The following is a 17,387-nucleotide window of genomic DNA, read 5'->3' as shown; positions in this document are numbered from 1 at the left end:
AGACAGAAGATGGAGGCTGGGAGTGGAGTGATGATGAGTTTGATGAAGAAAGTGAGGAAGGGAAAGCAGCAATTTCACAACTCAGGGTAAGTTTTGTGAAACTATATGCTTCAGCTAGAGCTCTGTCTTTCTGTCTGAAGCCTTTGAGATAATACTGCATTCTATAATTCTGGTCACCCTACCCACCTAAAATATAAAAAATCCAAGTGTTAGTGACAGAATTTTCTTGAACAACTTATCAACATCAGGAGCCCAATTGATTTTACACGAAGTGAACTGGCAGGTCTGTTTGAATATGATAATATTTAGGGCACATACAAATGACCCAAGTCTAGAGATGAAAACTACAATGTCCAAGATGAACATACACTGGGTGGGATTAATGGCTAATTATGCATTGCAAAGAAAAGATTAGTGAACTTGAAAGATTAATAGTAATAGAAACTTTGACCCTGAGGTCTGCTAACCTATCTGAAGAGTAATAGTGCATCTCATCTCTTCTTATATCTATTTGATATAACCTTGTTGATGATGATGATGTGTGTATGCTAGTTTTTGCTAGAAGCAGTGAAAATAGTCTTGTTTTCATTTGTTTTATCACTGTTGCCTAAATTTAATGCCTGAAGTGATTTTAGGGCTCACCCCCAAGAATAGGAAACAAACACAAAATTAAATTTATAGACTATTGTGATATCTGGATGGAAAATAGATTGGATGGGAATAGCAGCAGATTAGACACTGTACAAGAAAAGATTAATGAACTTGAAGGCTAGCAATAGAAACTGCTAAATGAAACTGAGGAAAGAATTTATAAAAAATGAAGAGAATCAGTGAGCTAATACAAACATTAAGCAGCATAATATACATGTTATTGGAGTCTCCAATGTGTGTAGGAAATATTAATGTTTGAGGTCATTATAGCCTTGACTGGTCAGAACCTTTTGTGGGATGAGTAGTGGCTAGTGGTATATCTTTGCCTGCTTTTAAGAACGAAGGTTTCTTGGGGAAACTGCTGATTACAGGGCTTTCACAGATAATATACAAGATGAATCTGGAATAGCTTCTTTTGTCAGAAAGTAAATATTTTTTATTAAAACAAAAAAATCATAATAATAGATGAGCCTGGTTCACGGATCTCCCAGTGGCCAAATCAGCGAGAATTTAACCATTAAAACCATTAAGTGCAGTAGTAAATTATAAATAATTTATTAAGTCCACAACAATAAATGGGGAAAGGAATGGTTTTTTTCATTGTAGTGAACTGCCAGTGCTGACTGGTAAATGTTGAGGAGTGTTGTATAGGGAGAATTATCATTTTACAGCCACCATAAAGCAGTCATAAAGATTAGCTCAGGCAAGGATCATCAACAGATGCTAAGTATAGGAGAATATTTTGATGAGCAAGATATTTACATGGTTTTAAAGTGTCTCTTCAGAGAGTGCCTTTTAGTTGCAAAATACAAAATAGTTCCTACATACTGGGGAAATAAAAAACTGCCCTGAGTAGATGATTAACATCACTAATGAGGGGCAGACGAGCACGTGCTTGCCTAAGATATGGAACCCTAGGAAGGACACAACACTGTAGAGTTCCAGCTGTGGGTTCATATAATTAGTCTAGATCAAGAGGAACCATCAGACAAACACAGATCAGGAGCATTCTATTCAAATAAAGTGTGTGGGGGGTATTCTTCAAAAATATTTATGTGCCAGATAGAAGCAACCTAAAGAGACATGACTGCTAACTGCAATACACGACCCTAGAGCAATACACAACCCTAGAGTTTATCCTGTACTGGAAGAAAAACAGGCTATAAAACGAGGTCTGTTGAAAAAAGTTGGATTATGGACGATAAATAAAAGTACTATTGTTAAAGTTACTGAAGTTGGTAACTTCAGTAGTGTTATGTAAGAGAACTATTCAGTGGTAAACAGCTATTTATTAATAACTATTATTATCTATTAATTTATAAATATATATAATATAAATTTATAAATATATATAATATATATTATGTGGATTATATGTGTATATTTAAAAAGAGAAAGTGAGCATTGAAACAATAAAGCAGATGAGGAATAAATACTATTAATAGGTGAATCTGGGTAAAGGGTACACTGGTGTTCTTTGAATTGTTCTTTATGTAAGTTTGACATTTTTTCCAAATAATAAAGTTTGTTGTTTTTTTTTTAACAAGGTTTGAGGTTGGCCATATACTTGCTGTGATACATTAGCTATTAACTAAACCTTGATTCTCCTTAATAAAATGGTGATGAGAATTTTAAAACAAACCCAAACTGACGTTTCAAGTAGTCTAAATCCATATTTGGTAGAATTTACCATAAATTGGTATTTGTTTAGAGATAAAGTTGTTTTTCTTTTGTTCCCCAGTAGTATCCAGAATTACTACTAACTTTCAATTTATGAAATAACTTTAGCTTAGATTTTCATATGGTAGATTATAATTGGTTTTTCAATTTTGGCTCTAGAGGTTTCTTCATTAAAGCCCATAAGCATAATTACCCTGTGTTGAGAATTATTAAATATTAGCTTGAAGGTTGTCATTTGGTCTGGTATATTACACACATAATATGTTCATAATTAGTAGAAAGTTGTGCTTTGAAAAATGTGACCTTCCTGCTGTCTGAGAACTCAGTCTCGTTATGTTTGTTTATAACTTCAAGTTGTGAGCTCTTCAGATACCATCAGTACAGGCCACCTGGACAAAGATTGCAATAGTCACGACAGTTTTCTTTTTCCTGAAAACTTTCATGAGAGTTGCTGGTGAGTTAATGTGTGGATCAGAAGAAATGGAGTTCACTTGCCATTCAGCTTTCTGTGCAGTTTGGAACTGACCAAGTAACCCGAGTTTTGAGTTAACAAGGCTTCTTTTTTTGTATTTCTTTTAGTCTCCCCGAGTGAAAGAATTATCAAATTCTGAGGTAAGTAGTTGTGATTATTGAATTGTTAAAGAATATGGGCTTTTGTTTGGGTTTGGTTTTAATGTTAAGCACATCCTATATAATAAAGAGCTAACATGCTAATTAGACCAAACAGCAGAACAACCATCCCGAAGACCGTCCAGACAACCTTCTGGATGAAGCCAGGGCTGCGAGGGCCTAGGCAGCCGGCACTGAGTGTTCATATATTAACATGTATCAGAATTTACTTCCTTCCTTTTTAAGGCTGAATAATATTCCATTGTATGTATATACCACATTCGTTTATCGTGTCCGGTCATCCGGTCGGCCATTCAACCAATCAAAGTGTAATATGCTAATGATATGATAAGGCCGCTCAACTGCTCGCTATGACGTGCACTGACCACCAGGGGGCAGACAGTCAACTGGGTCGCTATGATGTGCCACCAGGGGGCAGACGCTCCAACCGGTAGGTTAGCCTGCTGCTGGGGTCTGGCCGATCGGGATTGAGCGAGATGGGCCGGACACGCCCTGGAGCCCTCCCCAGCTGGCCAACCTCCCGTGTCCCTCCCTGGCCCCAGTCGGGCACTGGTGGGGTCCCTCGGCCTGGCCTGCGCCCTCTCGCAATCTGGGCTGAGGAACTCCCCCCCCCCCCCCCACCCGCCCAGTGCATGGATTTCGTGCACCGGACTACTAGTTGTTAATAAAATTCCTATGAAAATGGCTGCACAAATACCTGTTGAAGTCCCTGCTTTCAATTCTTTCAGGTCTGTACCCAGAAGGGAATTGCTGAATCCTACGATAATTCTGTTATTAAGTTTTTGAGGAACCACCATACTGTTTTGCAATGCACAAGCTTCCAGTTTCTCCACATCCTCTCATTACTCTGTTTCTGTGTTTATTTTTGGCAAACATATGTGCATGCTTCATTTTGAAAAGTGTTAATAATTACATTAACATTTTGAAAACTAATCTTAAAGTTCTGTTTTTCTATCAAAATCCAGAACCAATGAGTAACTTTTGATTTCCTCTATATGAAACTAAATGAACACAAAATTTTACTTCCTGATCTCCTTGATTTTGCTTATATATTATGAGCTGTTAGACCTTTCTTCTTGTCCTTCTAATTTTTTTTCTCTTTTAACTCTAAATTTGATTTCTTTTCACTAACTTTTCTTCTCCAAGTTACATAATTAAAATGTAGGAATATTTCAAACATGCAAAATAACATATATAATGTCTATGTTAGTCATAAAGTTTCATATCCATTTTGAAAAGCATTTCAGCTATGCTAAGGAATTACTTGTTGATTGTCTTTCTTTATAAGTAATGGAAAGTCCCTAGACATAGAAAAAGGTAGCTTGTATAATTTTGTATTGCATACTTAAATTTGTATTTTGAACGTGCTATTTTGCTGGGCAAAGGGTGCAGAATAGATGTGGTTAAAAGTAAGTATGATACAATGAACTGCTATATTGAAGAAGAAGAAAAAAGTGAACTACTAATATATGCTGCAGCATCACTGAACAAACTATGTTATGAAAGAAGCCAGACACAAAAGAATGCATTGTTTTTTGAGGTCCAGCCAACCTTGCTCAATGGCGATGAATGAAATATTATTCAAGAATATTCATTCTGTTACAGCTGTTTCCAACAACGGATCCCGTGGGTACTTTACTTCAAGTTCCAGAAGAGATTTCTGCTCATCTACCTCAGCCAGCTGGGCAGACGCCTGCACAGCCAACTCAAGTCTCTCTCCCACCCCCCGCAGAGCCAGCAAAAACAGCTCAGGTAAAGCAGGGGCATGCGTTAGTGGTTAGCCTCTGGGAAGATGTAAAAAGCAGAGAGGAATGTGCTAATATAATAAGGTCACCTAATATAATAAGGTAACCTTATTATAGGTGGAAGATTTTGAAACAAGTTTGAATTCTTTTTCCCCAGTTTTAAATGTATGCAGATAAGAGAGTTTTATAAGGATCACACAGATTTTTAAGCAAAAAAAAAAAAAATGTTAACAATGGAAACATTTCAAACATCAAAATTTGGGGGTTAATGTTCTTATCAGCTTTTTATTAGATCCTTATTATGTTTAACTTCAGAATGCAGCTGACAGCTATCTTGACACTAGGAAAATTGTCGACTGTTCTCTTTTTGTTCACTTATGTTTGTGCTATTTATTAATACTGTACAATCCATGATTTTCCAGTATTCCTCTTTTTAAGATATTTGTCAGTTTTATGAGGGTTGACTTTATTAAAATGAGGGAATGTAATCTGTAAATCCACATACTCCGGAGCACACAGACTTATGAAAGCAGCTGGGGAGAGTTGCTGCCTTGGAGTGCATGTCCTCCGTCAGCAGGGAACGTCCTAGGGACCAGGCTGGCCTCACCTGGCGATGGAGAAACTTGCTGCCAAGTGGACGGTTCCTCTGCAGATGAGCAGTAGTCACCTCCATGCTTAGTGGTCCTGGCAGTGACTCTCTATCTTTGCTTTTTAGGCTCTGTCTCCAGGAGCAGGTTCACAAGAAACCAAGATCCCCATCAGCCTAGTACTAAGATTAAGGTCAGTCGACGTTTTTGTTTTGCTTTGTCTTCTGAATACTCTGAACACGCTCTTTTCTCTTCGAAAGTTACTCCTTGTTCCAATAGTCTGTGCCCAAGAGTAACCGGATAGGCTTGCGTGTCCTCCCGGCATCGGGTGCATTTGCTTGCAGGTGTATTATTTCACTCTGAAATAATAGGAGCAGCGTGAGGCCTTGGATGTTGACAGTCAACTGGTACATACTCTTCATTGTTTCTCCACTAATTGTGCATTTGCAATGTAGGTCGTTTAGATTAGGAATCTGGTCTTTAACCGAGGAACAGTTTTTAGGGGAGTAGCACTAAGTGGGCTTCTCTGAAAATTAGTCTTGTAATTGTGACCATATAAACAGCATGGACTCTGAGATCAACTAACCCAAGAGTGGAGTGCTTTCTGATTGGGAGAGAGCAAATAAAGGCCTTCTCCTTAAGAGTGGAGGGAAAACGTCTACGTGTGTAGTTTTGTCTGTTTCTCTATTTTACAGCAAGTGCTCTAATTGATGCTTCTTGGTGGGGCTGCGACAGATTGCTCGCAGGAAGTGCCATGGTGGCGATCTGTTCATTTTAACCCTCTCTCCCTTTGCAGGTAGTTGGATTAGGATTCCAGAGCATTCTTATCAGAATAGCTGTGAATGTTGTATTGCTATAAAGTCTCATTCTACTCATAAATGCACTTTAAAAATTTATGTATGCCCTAACCGGTTTGGGTCAGTGGATAGAGTGTCGGCCTATGGACTAAAGGGTCCCAGGTTCGATTCCAGTCAAGGGCATGTACCTTGGTTGCGGGCACATGCCCAATAGGGAGTGTGCAGGAGGCAGCTGATCCATGTTTCTCTCTCACCGATGTTTCTAACTCTCTATCTCTCTCCCTTCCTCTCTGTAAAAAATCAATAAAATATATATTTTTAAAAAATCAATAAAATATTTATTTTTAAAAATAAAAATTTATTGATTGATTTGGGGAGGGAGGGGAGAGAAGAGAAAGAGAGAGAGGTTTTTTGTTCCACTTATTTGCGCATTCATTAGTTGATTCCTGTATGTACCCTGACTGGAGATTGAACCTGCACCCTGGTGTATCAGGATGACACTCTAACCCAGTGATGGCGAACCTATGACACGCGTGTCAGAGGTGACACGCGAACTCATTTTTTTGGTTGATTTTTCTTTGTTAAATGGCATTTAAATATATAAAATAAATATCAAAAATATACATCTTTGTTTTACTATGGTTGCAAATATCAAAAAATTTCTATATGTGACACGGCACCAGAGTTAAGGTAGGGTTTTACAAAATGCTGACACGCCGAGCTCAAAAGGTTCGCCATCACTGATCTAACCAACTGAGCTACCTGGCCAGGGCTGAAAACAATTTAGTTTTAGAAGCATCACATGAGATGGCTCAGGCCTTCTTAAACTGTACTAACACTTTTAAAAGACTTTCACTAAATTATATTGACTCATTCCTCCTCCCACATATGAATTCCTAGTCATCCTCTTGGTATGACCATAATTAGAGAGAGATAGCAAGAGCTGTTTGGAGAATGTTTTGATTTTACCACTAGGAGCAATGAAATTATGCCATAAATGTGAGGAAAGCAGATCTGGTTACCTTTTCTTTACAAAAGCCTCCTCAGTGTACCCTATCTCATCTCAAATAGTTCTGAATTAATAGAGTGTCTTAGTAATCTCATCCTATTTTAATTGTACTTAGAGAATACCACTTGTCTCTTTTTGAAAATTTGTTATGCTGCCTTCTAGCAGTCAGTAGACAGTACAAAACTTCTACTTGACGTGTGCTCCAGGAAGGTGGAGAAGGTACTTGGAAGTGATTAATGGACTATGTTGCAATCCTGTTTATGGAGGAGGGGGCTAGATTCTTATTCTCGCTGATGAAGACTTTGATATTCTCGCTGATGAAGACTTTGAGGTTAAATGATGAAAGAGTTTTAGATCAGAGCATATTATTGTCTTTAGATCACCAGTGATGCTAAGTGTTTGATCTACTTTTAATCAGCTTTCAGAAGAATAGATTGAACAATTATACAGTCAACAGGCCATATATATATATCACTCTTAGCTACTGAGGAAGAATATGGAGAAAAGAGAAAATGAAATGCCTCACTTGATAATCAAGTCTGGGTTGGAAGTTGATTTGGATTATGTACTAATAGCTAAAAACAAATTTCAGGTAGCATACATGCAGAAGTATAAGTCTGGATGCAGGGCGCAGAGAAGGCGGTGCAAGGGTTGAAGTCACGTGGGGGCAGGTTGTGTTGGAGATGGGTAGCTGTATTTTAAGCACAATAACAGGAACCTCCTCAAGTATTTGTCAATAGTCCTAAGCCCTCTGCATTGTTTAGATAAAATGGATTTGGGTTCTAAGTGATCAGACATATCTGCCGTTAGACATAATGTTCTAATTTCTCCACCTTTAACCAGAACCTCCAGGGAGCCTGGTTAATTTCAGTGCAGTCTGTGTGGTGTGTGTAACTTTTCCTTGCCAGTCACGTATCAGGATCTGTGGAGTCACATGTTAACTCTTTGCCGATATGGGCCCGGTTGTTTTCCCATCTCCTTGGACTGCCCAAACCCTACCCGTCCATTAAAACTTACTTCTGATTTTTTTTTCCCTCATCTCATTAGGACTAATCATATGATCTTTGGGAACAAGACAGTCTTGAGACACAGCTTTCCTAATATATGTTGGCAGAATCTGTGTGGGTAAATTCAGAAATTGATTTTATACATCCTGTTTTTTTTCATAGGAATTCCAAAAAAGAACTAAATGATATTCGATTCGAATTTACTCCTGGGAGAGGTAAGTCATCAAAAAAACTGGAGATAAAGTAACTGCTGCTTTGTTTAGTGAGAGGTGTTGTGAAGTTTTGTCCTTGAAATATGTTATGTAGAGGATGATAAAGATGTTCCTGATTGGGGGCATATGAATAAAATAATGCACTTTGTTACTACTCACCTCATTTAGAAAATCTAGTGCCGGTGACCCTTGAATAGCATGGGTTTGAACTGCATGGGTTGCTTATACACAGATTTTCTCAATGAATACTGTAAATGTATTTTGTCTTCCTTGTAATTTTCTTAATAACATTTTCTTTTCTCTACTTTATTATTAGACTGCAGCATATAATACATGTAACATACAAAATATGTATTACTTCTCTGTTTATGTTATTGGTAAGGCTTCCAGTCAACAGTAGGCTATTAGTAGTTAAGCTGTGGGGAGAGGCCAGAATTTCCCACTGCACTGCTGGTCAGAGCCCCACCTGCCCCTCATGTTGTTCAGTGGTCATCTGTATAATACAAACAGTAATTAATACAGTTCTAATGTACTGTTACTGTTGGCCAGACTTGTGCTCTGATAGTGTACATTATCTCATTAAATTCTCAAAACAACCCACTACATAAAGATTACCCACATTGTCTGGATGATGAAATCAAGAGACAGGTGAAGTGACTTGTCTGGGAAGAGGCGTAGCTGGAATTCAAACCCATATCTGTCAGAGGCAAAGTTCTTGCTCTTATCACTGGACACGGTTATCCTCCTGACAATAAAGAAGAAAAAAAGGAGGCTTCCAGACTCGTCTCTCCCAAGGCTAAAATTGAGCCTGTCGTGCAGAGTTTCTGGCCATGAACTTCTCCCTGGAACATGGCTTATTGCCTTCGTTACTCAGTGTTCAGATTGGGGGAGTGGCCAGCAGCAAACAGATACCTGTCCTTTGTGCCATGCTTAATCTTCTTGCTGCCTTATATCATCAGCAACTGACTATAGAAGAGAGTAGATGCAGATGTACAGAGGGGTAGTCGCTCTACTTTTTAAAAACCAGGCAGAGTCACGTACTTAAGAACTAATTCAAATTGCTGGTTGTCTGCACAAGTGTGTGCATGTCCCCTCTGAGGGGCTCAGGGTTCAGCCCTTGGGAGGGAGCATCACTGACTCCGTTGGGGGTGAGGGTAATGGGGGATACTCTGTCTTCATCTTTTTAGTTTCTCATTACAATTGCTCAGATTATAGCACCCAACATAATTAGCTATGAAGAAAAGCCCATCATCATCATCATAAAAGATTTCAGCAAAAAGTTGGGAGTGTGATCCCAAAAACAAGAGATTGCATTTTATTTTTTCAAGATTTAATTGAGAGAGAAAAGAAATCGCTGTTTTTTTAGCCCTGGGGATGTGGCAGGTTTGCCGTCATGTCTCAGAGCTCGTGAGGCACAGGCCAGGCTGCCCTTGGACCAGGCGTTTCCTCAGCAGCATCCCTGGCAGGTGCTCTCGCACTGAAATGACACCATCTTTGAGACAATTATCTTTTCCTTGAGCTCACATTTGCTCTCTGGTTGTATTGCTTTTGCCCTCCAGCTAGACCTGTGAGAATTCCTCAGTCGAGATAATCCCAGTGGTTAAACCTACGTGTGTGGGAGGAAGACCTCCACCTGCCTTCTTGGTTCTGTAGATTGAGTAGCTGAAGTCTGGCAGTGCCAACGCCTGCTCGGAGGGTTAGCAGTGACATGCAGCACAAGAAATGGACACCTCTGCTTTGTCCTTGCAGATACTGCGGAGGGCGTCTCTCAGGAACTCATCTCTGCTGGCCTGGTGGATGGAAGGGATTTAGTCATAGGTAACTCCACTCTGCTCTGCCCTGCCCCCCGTCTCTGTCTGTGTACTTAGGACCAAGAAAACCAGGCTTTGATTCCACTGAGCGCATATTAGTGGTTCTTGGAACGGTCCCTGGCTTGGCTGAAATAACAAGTATTGGGCACAGTTCCTTACGAAAAAAGAAAATGTCACTCCTGAGTTTGCTTTGTGACCTTTGGTGATAGTGAAAAGCCCACCCAGATCGCTGGGAGACTGGTAGAAGTGGTGACAAAAATTACAAGTTAAAGTAAGTTTGGCCATGTCCAATCCATTCCCTTGTGGAGCTAAGAGGTAAACAGAAATCTTTAGAGTTAGTCCTAGAAAAAGCAGGCAGTAAGATAATGCACAGTCAGCTTTGGGGAGTGATGAAACTTTCTGCTTCCATTTTAATTGTACACAGAAGATTAAAAACTACCATTTAAATTCTTAAAATATGGCTGAAAATGGATCGACTAAGCTCATTACTTTTTCTGTTTGATTACAGTGGCAGCTAATTTGCAGAAAATTGTGGAAGAACCGCAGTCGAATCGATCTGTCACTTTCAAACTGGTATTCGTCTCCTCCTCCTTATTAAACCATCTTCTTTTTTACACACCAGTAGCCCCTGCAGACCAGCTTCCATATTCTCTGGGTGATGAGAATTTTACTTTTATTTATTTATTTAAATATGTTTTTATTGATTTTAGAGAGGAAGGGGAGAGAGAGAGAGAAACATCAATCAGCTGCCTCCTGCACACACCCTGACCAGGGATGGTGCCCTCAACCTGGGCATGTGCCCTGACTGGGAATTGAACCTGCGACCTTTCAATGCCCAGGATAATGCTCAACCAACTGAGCCACACTGGCCAGGGCTGGGTGATGAGAATTTTAAAATATCGTGGATTGTGTTCACTTAGCCACTCCCCTAGGTCCTGGGCTGAAGTCTCCCTTGAGTGGCCCTCTCTTTCTCTGCCCTCCCAGGAAACCTCCTACCCCAGGCCCTTGACTGTGCTCAGGAGAGATTGTGAGCTAATTTGACTCCAGCCCCATCCCTTCGGGAAGAGATCCCTTCATCTGCCTTCTGTTTCTATCCCAGGGACCTCTCCCCTACTGCCTGCATTCCCACAATCCCCGTATCAGTTTTAATTGCTACCTGTGATTTGTTTATAAATAGCCACAGCTTCTCATTTTGTTTGGTTCTTAGGCATCTGGTGTCGAAGGCTCAGATATTCCGGATGATGGTAAACTAATAGGATTTGCCCAGCTCAGCATCAGCTAAATCACGGCCCTGGACGAGGAGGCCTCAGAAGATTCCACACATGCGTATCTCTGTTACTTCTGTGGCCTAAACCCACTACTGCCAAAGAACCCAGCAACAAACTTCCCAGCTAGGAGTGTTAGAGGTCTTTCCTCATGTTCGTCCTGCCATCATCCCCCCGTTTCCCACAGGGAAAGAAAAGTTGGATCGCCAGTGGCCAGCATCCCCTTACAGAGTTCCGTTAGTCCACTTCCACGTCTCCTACCTTCCTCCATCTGCGACGTGGCGCGCGTGCCTCAGCCCGGGAGGAGATCTTTCAGCTCATCTTGCCTTACTCCATTGATGGCGCTGGGTGGAAAGTAGCAGCTGTGTCGGGCTTCCTCGTGCTGCCTCTTCTCCCACACCGGACAGGATGTGGGCACCTTGGGATGTCTCTTCACCCCACTGAAGTAGCGAGTAAACGTTGATTGTCCAGCTGGAGCCCAGAGAATTTAATTTAGGGATTTTTTTTTTAATCTGATGTGAATTCTAGCAACCTTTGTTAGGAAAAAGCACAGCCTCAGATGGAGGCAGCCGAAACTGTCTTCGAGTTTTGTTGATGATGTTTCTAAGCGTTTTGCTGAAGCTGCTCTCAGGCACCCTCTTCATTATTCCCTCCAGAAAGGGTTGCTCGCCTTAACTTCAGCCGGTGCAAAACATCCGACTGTAGTCGAACTTCAGCCATCGGATCCTTCAAAGTGGAACTTGGAACTGTTTTTAGAGAAAATACCAAGTATTGGCTTGTTAAAGTGAATTTTCCCAGCAGTGGTTTTTGGACAGAAAAAAAAAATCATAACTCATATCATTGTGGAAGTTATTTATTTTCAGAATTTAAAAAATTAGATTGAAGGAAAACTGCTCCTCAATCCTCCCCTGAAAATCAGTTTGCCTGGCCTCCGAGTCACGAGGAAATGCAAGGCTGAGATTTCTGCAGCAATAACGGAGACCCCACTGCGCTGGAGAGGCCTGCCTCCGCCCCTCGCCTGCACTGCCCCTTCGGGGGGTCCACCCCGAGGTGCACTGAACCGGGCCCAAGGCAGAGAGCGAAACCACATGTGCCGTGACTTGGGATTTCTGACAGACAGTATTCATTTGATTTTCTACAGAAATAATGTAAATTATTCTTTAGGTTTTAAAAAAGAGCACTCATAATGCAATTTGTGAATAATCAATGGGGTTGATTTTTTTTTTTCCTACTGTTTCACAGTCAGCCTTTGTCTAATTGCAAAGAGCCCTAACGCGTTTTGTATATGTAAGGGATCCTCCATCTGGCCTTACACCACACACAGAGGGGCTTTGGCCCCAGGAAGCGGGGAGAGCTGAGCTGCCTCTTCGGGAGCGGGTCCAGCACGTCCATTGTTGGTCTGTGAATAGCAAGATTGCTTTACCTGGTTTTCTCGGAGTGTCTCAAGGCTCTCCCTACAGGTGACTTGTCACAGTTCTGGTTTCATCCGGAGCTTGTAGTTTTAGTCACGGGCTTTCTTAGCCTACCCTGGATGCAAAGGCATGTTGGGAAAGGGGTGGATGTTGGGGAGTGAGAGAGGATGGGTTTGAGACGGAGGTTGGGAAGAAAGTAGATTACGGATCAGACACCAAAGTCGATGGTCCAAGCAGGATTGTTGATGGGAGAGAGCCTGCTGAGCCTAGAGAGAGGAAAGAAGGTTGATCAGCTTGCTGGGAAAATATTTACCTTTTTCTTTCTTTTTAAAAAAAATGTATTTATTTTTTTTTAGAGGCAGGTAGAGGGAATAAAGACAGGGAGGTAGGAGTAAGTTTGAAAAAGAGATAGTGTCCTCTTTGGCGCAAGACTAGTAACTTACCCAGAGTCTGTGTTTTGGTGTCCAATAAGCCCATCATCTACTTGTTTATGAGTCCAAAGGGTGTGGCATCGCTGTTGTGGCTTTCTGTTTGTAGGCGATTAAAGCCCAGGCCGGGGGAAGCGGCAGCCCATCCTCCTGGTCAGTGTCTCCAGCCAGCCATTACCTTTGGACGGCAGTGGGACAAGCATGGCCATGGAAGTGGCTGGGGCTTTCTCTTTGCTCCCAGTTCATTGTTTGCCCTGCTGGGAATGAGGAGTCACCAAGCTGCAGGACAGCGTTAGTTCTCGTGCATGCGGTATGGTGGACTCCCTTTGCTGCCTCGCGCAGTGATGCTGAGAAAATAAGTGAACAGAAACTTCCAGGTGGAACAGCACGTGACCTAGTGAGAGGCCTCGCTCCTTTCCAGGAGTGGTGGGTGGTTCGGGGTACACCCTTTTCCCAAGGTCCCCAGGACTCCCTGTGGTAGGGACTGACTTTAGCACAAGTTAACCTGTGCCAATGCTGTTTGTGAAATGTATGGTGTTTCTAAATGACTATTGGATTTGTTTGGGTTTTTTGCTTAAGTTTTGAACCAAATCCTAGAGCCAGCTGATACTATTTAATAATCTGGAGGATAGAATAATAGTGTATCAATAAACGGAGGTTCCTCCTTACGACGTGTGCTAGATTATGGAAGATGTAAAATATTTGACTCACCCCCACCCCTTTTTTGACTTTGTATTTTGCTGCATGTTTCCTTCATTTTTAATCAATAAAGAGTAAATTGTCTGTGGTGGTGTAAGGAATCTTTACTTTAGTGGCGGTGAGTGGGGAGGAATGGGGAGTGGGTCGGAGAGTCTCTACTATAATTTTTCTTCCAAATGCAGAAAAGCGAAAGTGCACATAAACTTTAAACAATGTATATGACCTACGGAATCTTTGTACACATGGGAAAGCTGGAATCCCCAAGGGGAAAGAGAGAGGATCCACCCGAAGAAGTTTGGCAGAATGGGATAGAGAACGCCGTCTATTGATCTTTTCTGACTTGATTCCACTTGTGGATGTGGGCAGGGGAAATGCTTGATTCAAGCTCGTGAGAGTTCCTTTTGGGAAGTTCAGAGCAGGGCTGAACTGGTCTCCATTTGGCTTTGAGATTGCAATGGTGGGGTTTCATAGAAGATTCTAGGCCCCTCTATTCCTCCACCTCCTGGAGAAGTAATCTCCCTGAGCACAATCCCTTCCAGGAAGGTGGCCTTTGACCAATGATAGGACTGCTTGTGGGTCTTGGTCATCCAGAGCTCAAGTCCTGGAATTGGCAGTATCAGATCTGATTGAGTTTGCTTTTAAGATAAACAGGTCATAAAAGTGGACTCTGACTATTGTGGGGAACAGAGAGGGGGTGCTGGTTATTCAAAAGTGACCCTGGTGTCTTGGGGACGGGGCACAGCAGGAGCAGCACCCCTCCACTTGGCCATTATCTCTAACACAGTCAGATCTTGTCGAGAGAGAGTGATGATGCTCAGTGCAGCAGTTTACAGGTCCTTTCTTTGGGCCATCTCATCTACCCCTTTATTTTATAGAGAAGTTTTAGTTTCATAGCAAAATGGAACAGAAAGTATAGAGTTCCCATCTACTCCCTGAATCCATACGTGCACAAACTTCCCCGCTATCAACATCCTGCACCAGAGTAGTACATTTATTGGTGTCGATGAACCCACATTGGTAAGTTACTATCACTCAAAGTCCAGATTCATTCTTTCTGTTGTGCATTCAATGGATTTGGACAAATATATAATGACATGTATCATCGTTACAGTATCGTACAGAATAGTTTCACTGCCCTGAAATCCTCTGTATTCTGCCTGTTCATTCCTCTCTCCCCTCTAGTTCCTGGCAACTGGTGATCTCTTTACTGTTTCCATACTTTTGCCTTTTCCAGAATGTCATATAGTTAAGATCATACAGTATTTAGCCTTTTCTGAATGACTTCCTTCACCTCGTCATATGCATTTAAGGTTTCTCCATGTCTTTTCATGGCTTGTTAGCCCATTTCTTTTTAGCACTAAATAATGTTCCCTGTCTGGATGTATCACAGTTTATTAATCCATTCACCTACTGGTTGCTTCTAAGTCTGGGCAGTTATAGGTAAAACTGCAATGAACATTCATTTTGTGTGGATATAATTTTCAACTCTTTTGGGTAAATATCAAGGAACCCAGTTGTGGACGGTATAATAAGAAAGAGTATGTCTAGTTTTCTGAGAAGTCACCAGCTGTCTTCCCAAGTGGCTATACCATTTTATATTCTCACCAGTGAATATAGATTTGTCTGTACTCATATGTGTGTGTAATGGTATCACTTTTTAATTTGCAATTCCCTAATGACAATCTTGAACATCTTTTCATTTGCTTATTTGCTATTTGGCAATATATGTATATTATTGATTTCAGAGAGGGAAAGAGAGAGATAGAAATGTCAATGATGAGAGAGCATCATCGATTGGCTGCCTCCTGCACGCCCCCTACTGGGGATCGGGCCCATGACTGAACTAGACTCCTTCGAAGACCTGGGTCTTTCATCTGGTAAGACTTCTCCCCGGGGTGGGGGGGTGGGGGGTGGGGTAAAAGATGGGAGGATGGGAGCCTTTATCTTTGGGAGATTCCTCTTTGAAGTCCTGCCTTTGTTAGTCCCACAGCTGAGGCCTGTGATAGAGAAACTTGGTCCTGTGCTCTTTGGTTGTCACTGAGCCTGCCTAGGGTCGATCGCTGGGGCTACTCTGGGCAGTTGCATTTGTTTTTCATCTTGGCTTGTGTTTGTGATTGATTCCTTGATTAGAGATCAAAATGTAGCTCTTGGCTCCTCTGTAATTGCTTTGTATTCTTGAATTGTCTTCATTGCTGAAAATGAAAAGCTTTTATGCCCTTGGTGGGTCTCCTGACCTCCGTGCTGCCTTGGGATTGACTGGTGTTACACACCACCAGTACCAGGACCCACAGGAGAAAGATGAGATGATCATGAGTCAAGAGGCTAGGTTGGTCCATGGACAGGTGTAATAAATCTGCAGGCTGGGTCCTTGCAGCTCTCCTGACTTACCCTGCTCTGCTAGCGGGGGCTGGTTGCTAAAGGGACTTCTGTGTCCCTTTGGGTATCGCAACTACTCTCAGAATGTGGATTCTATTGTGATGAGGGGTTTGAACTGGGTTTGGGTAGTTTAGGATGTGGCTGTTGGCGGGGGCTGGGGGGCGCTGTATACTATATAATGTTTGGGTAAAGCTCTGTCCTGCGTGCTGGGCCTGGGAGGTTTCCAGTGTCTAATAAAACATTCTCTGATTCTGCAAGCCCGAGTGGACTATTTTTTTCATCATCCTCTATCCTTGACAGGGAGCTGAGTTGTGAAGGTGCAGCTGAGCGCGCCTGGGTTAAACATTAATGCCGCCGTTATCACAGCCAAGAGGAGCAGGGAACCCTGGGCCAAGGTGCACAGCTCTCTGCCGGCCTCTGGCTGAGGACGTGGTGGCCAATAGACATGGCTCAGTTTTCCGAGGTCTTGGCTGAAATAGGCGACTTCGGTCGCTTTCAGGTGCAGCTGCTGCTGCTGCTGAGTGTCCCCAACTTCCTGTCCGCCTTCTATATGTTTGGCCAGGTCTTCATGGCCCTGGAGGAGCCCCACCACTGCTCAGTGGCCTGGGTCAAGAACCTCACCTTGAACCTGAGTGCTGCCGAGCAGCTGAACCTGAGCGTGCCCCTGGATGCTGCGGGCAATCCCGAGCCCTGCCGCATGTTCCGGCCGCCCCCCAACGGTGCCAGCCTGGAGGACATCCTCAGCCACCGCTTCAATGAGACACAGCCTTGCGAGGCAGGCTGGGAGTATCCCGAAGACAGGCCCCTGTCCCTAAAGAACGAGGTAGGCTGCCTTTGGGGCTGGCTGTCCACTTGTTTGGGGTCTGTCACTTCCTCTGCCGTACGCCTTGCCCTCAGTCACTGGCGTTGCTGCCTTTGTCTTGCCCCTATGCCTGAATGGTTAACCATTGATATGCCTGTTTGTCTTTATGCCAATTACCCTGTTTTTCTCTCTGTCCTCTGCCTCCAGGCCCGTCTACCTCTCCATCCGTTTCCTCTATCTGGTTTCTCGGCCCATCTGTCTGTCCATTTTTGCCTG

At 42.4% G+C, this 17,387-nt stretch overlaps 2 protein-coding genes across 2 annotated transcripts in view; both read left to right on the top strand.

Annotated features, from left to right (window-relative positions):
* OXSR1 (oxidative stress responsive 1) overlaps window positions 1-14,017 on the top strand; it is a 66,686-nt gene extending 52,669 nt beyond the window's left edge. The window contains 7 exon segments of the mRNA XM_006099761.3: window positions 2,911-2,943; window positions 4,567-4,713; window positions 5,422-5,486; window positions 8,269-8,321; window positions 10,068-10,136; window positions 10,638-10,702; window positions 11,337-14,017. Coding sequence (XP_006099823.1) covers window positions 2,911-2,943; window positions 4,567-4,713; window positions 5,422-5,486; window positions 8,269-8,321; window positions 10,068-10,136; window positions 10,638-10,702; window positions 11,337-11,411 — 507 coding nt within the window. The 3' untranslated portion in view covers window positions 11,412-14,017.
* Window positions 14,018-16,754: 2,737 nt separating this feature from the next.
* The window catches only part of SLC22A13 (solute carrier family 22 member 13), a 6,862-nt gene continuing 6,229 nt past the window's right edge, over window positions 16,755-17,387 (top strand). The window contains exon 1 of the mRNA XM_006099760.3: window positions 16,755-17,132. Coding sequence (XP_006099822.1) covers window positions 16,755-17,132 — 378 coding nt within the window. The remainder of the gene's footprint in view (window positions 17,133-17,387) is intronic.

This window comes from Myotis lucifugus, unplaced genomic scaffold (assembly GCF_000147115.1).
Source record: "Myotis lucifugus unplaced genomic scaffold, Myoluc2.0 scaffold_283, whole genome shotgun sequence".
In the NCBI taxonomy this organism is placed as follows: domain Eukaryota; kingdom Metazoa; phylum Chordata; class Mammalia; order Chiroptera; family Vespertilionidae; genus Myotis; species Myotis lucifugus.
This window is presented reverse-complemented; position numbering and strand designations above follow the sequence as displayed.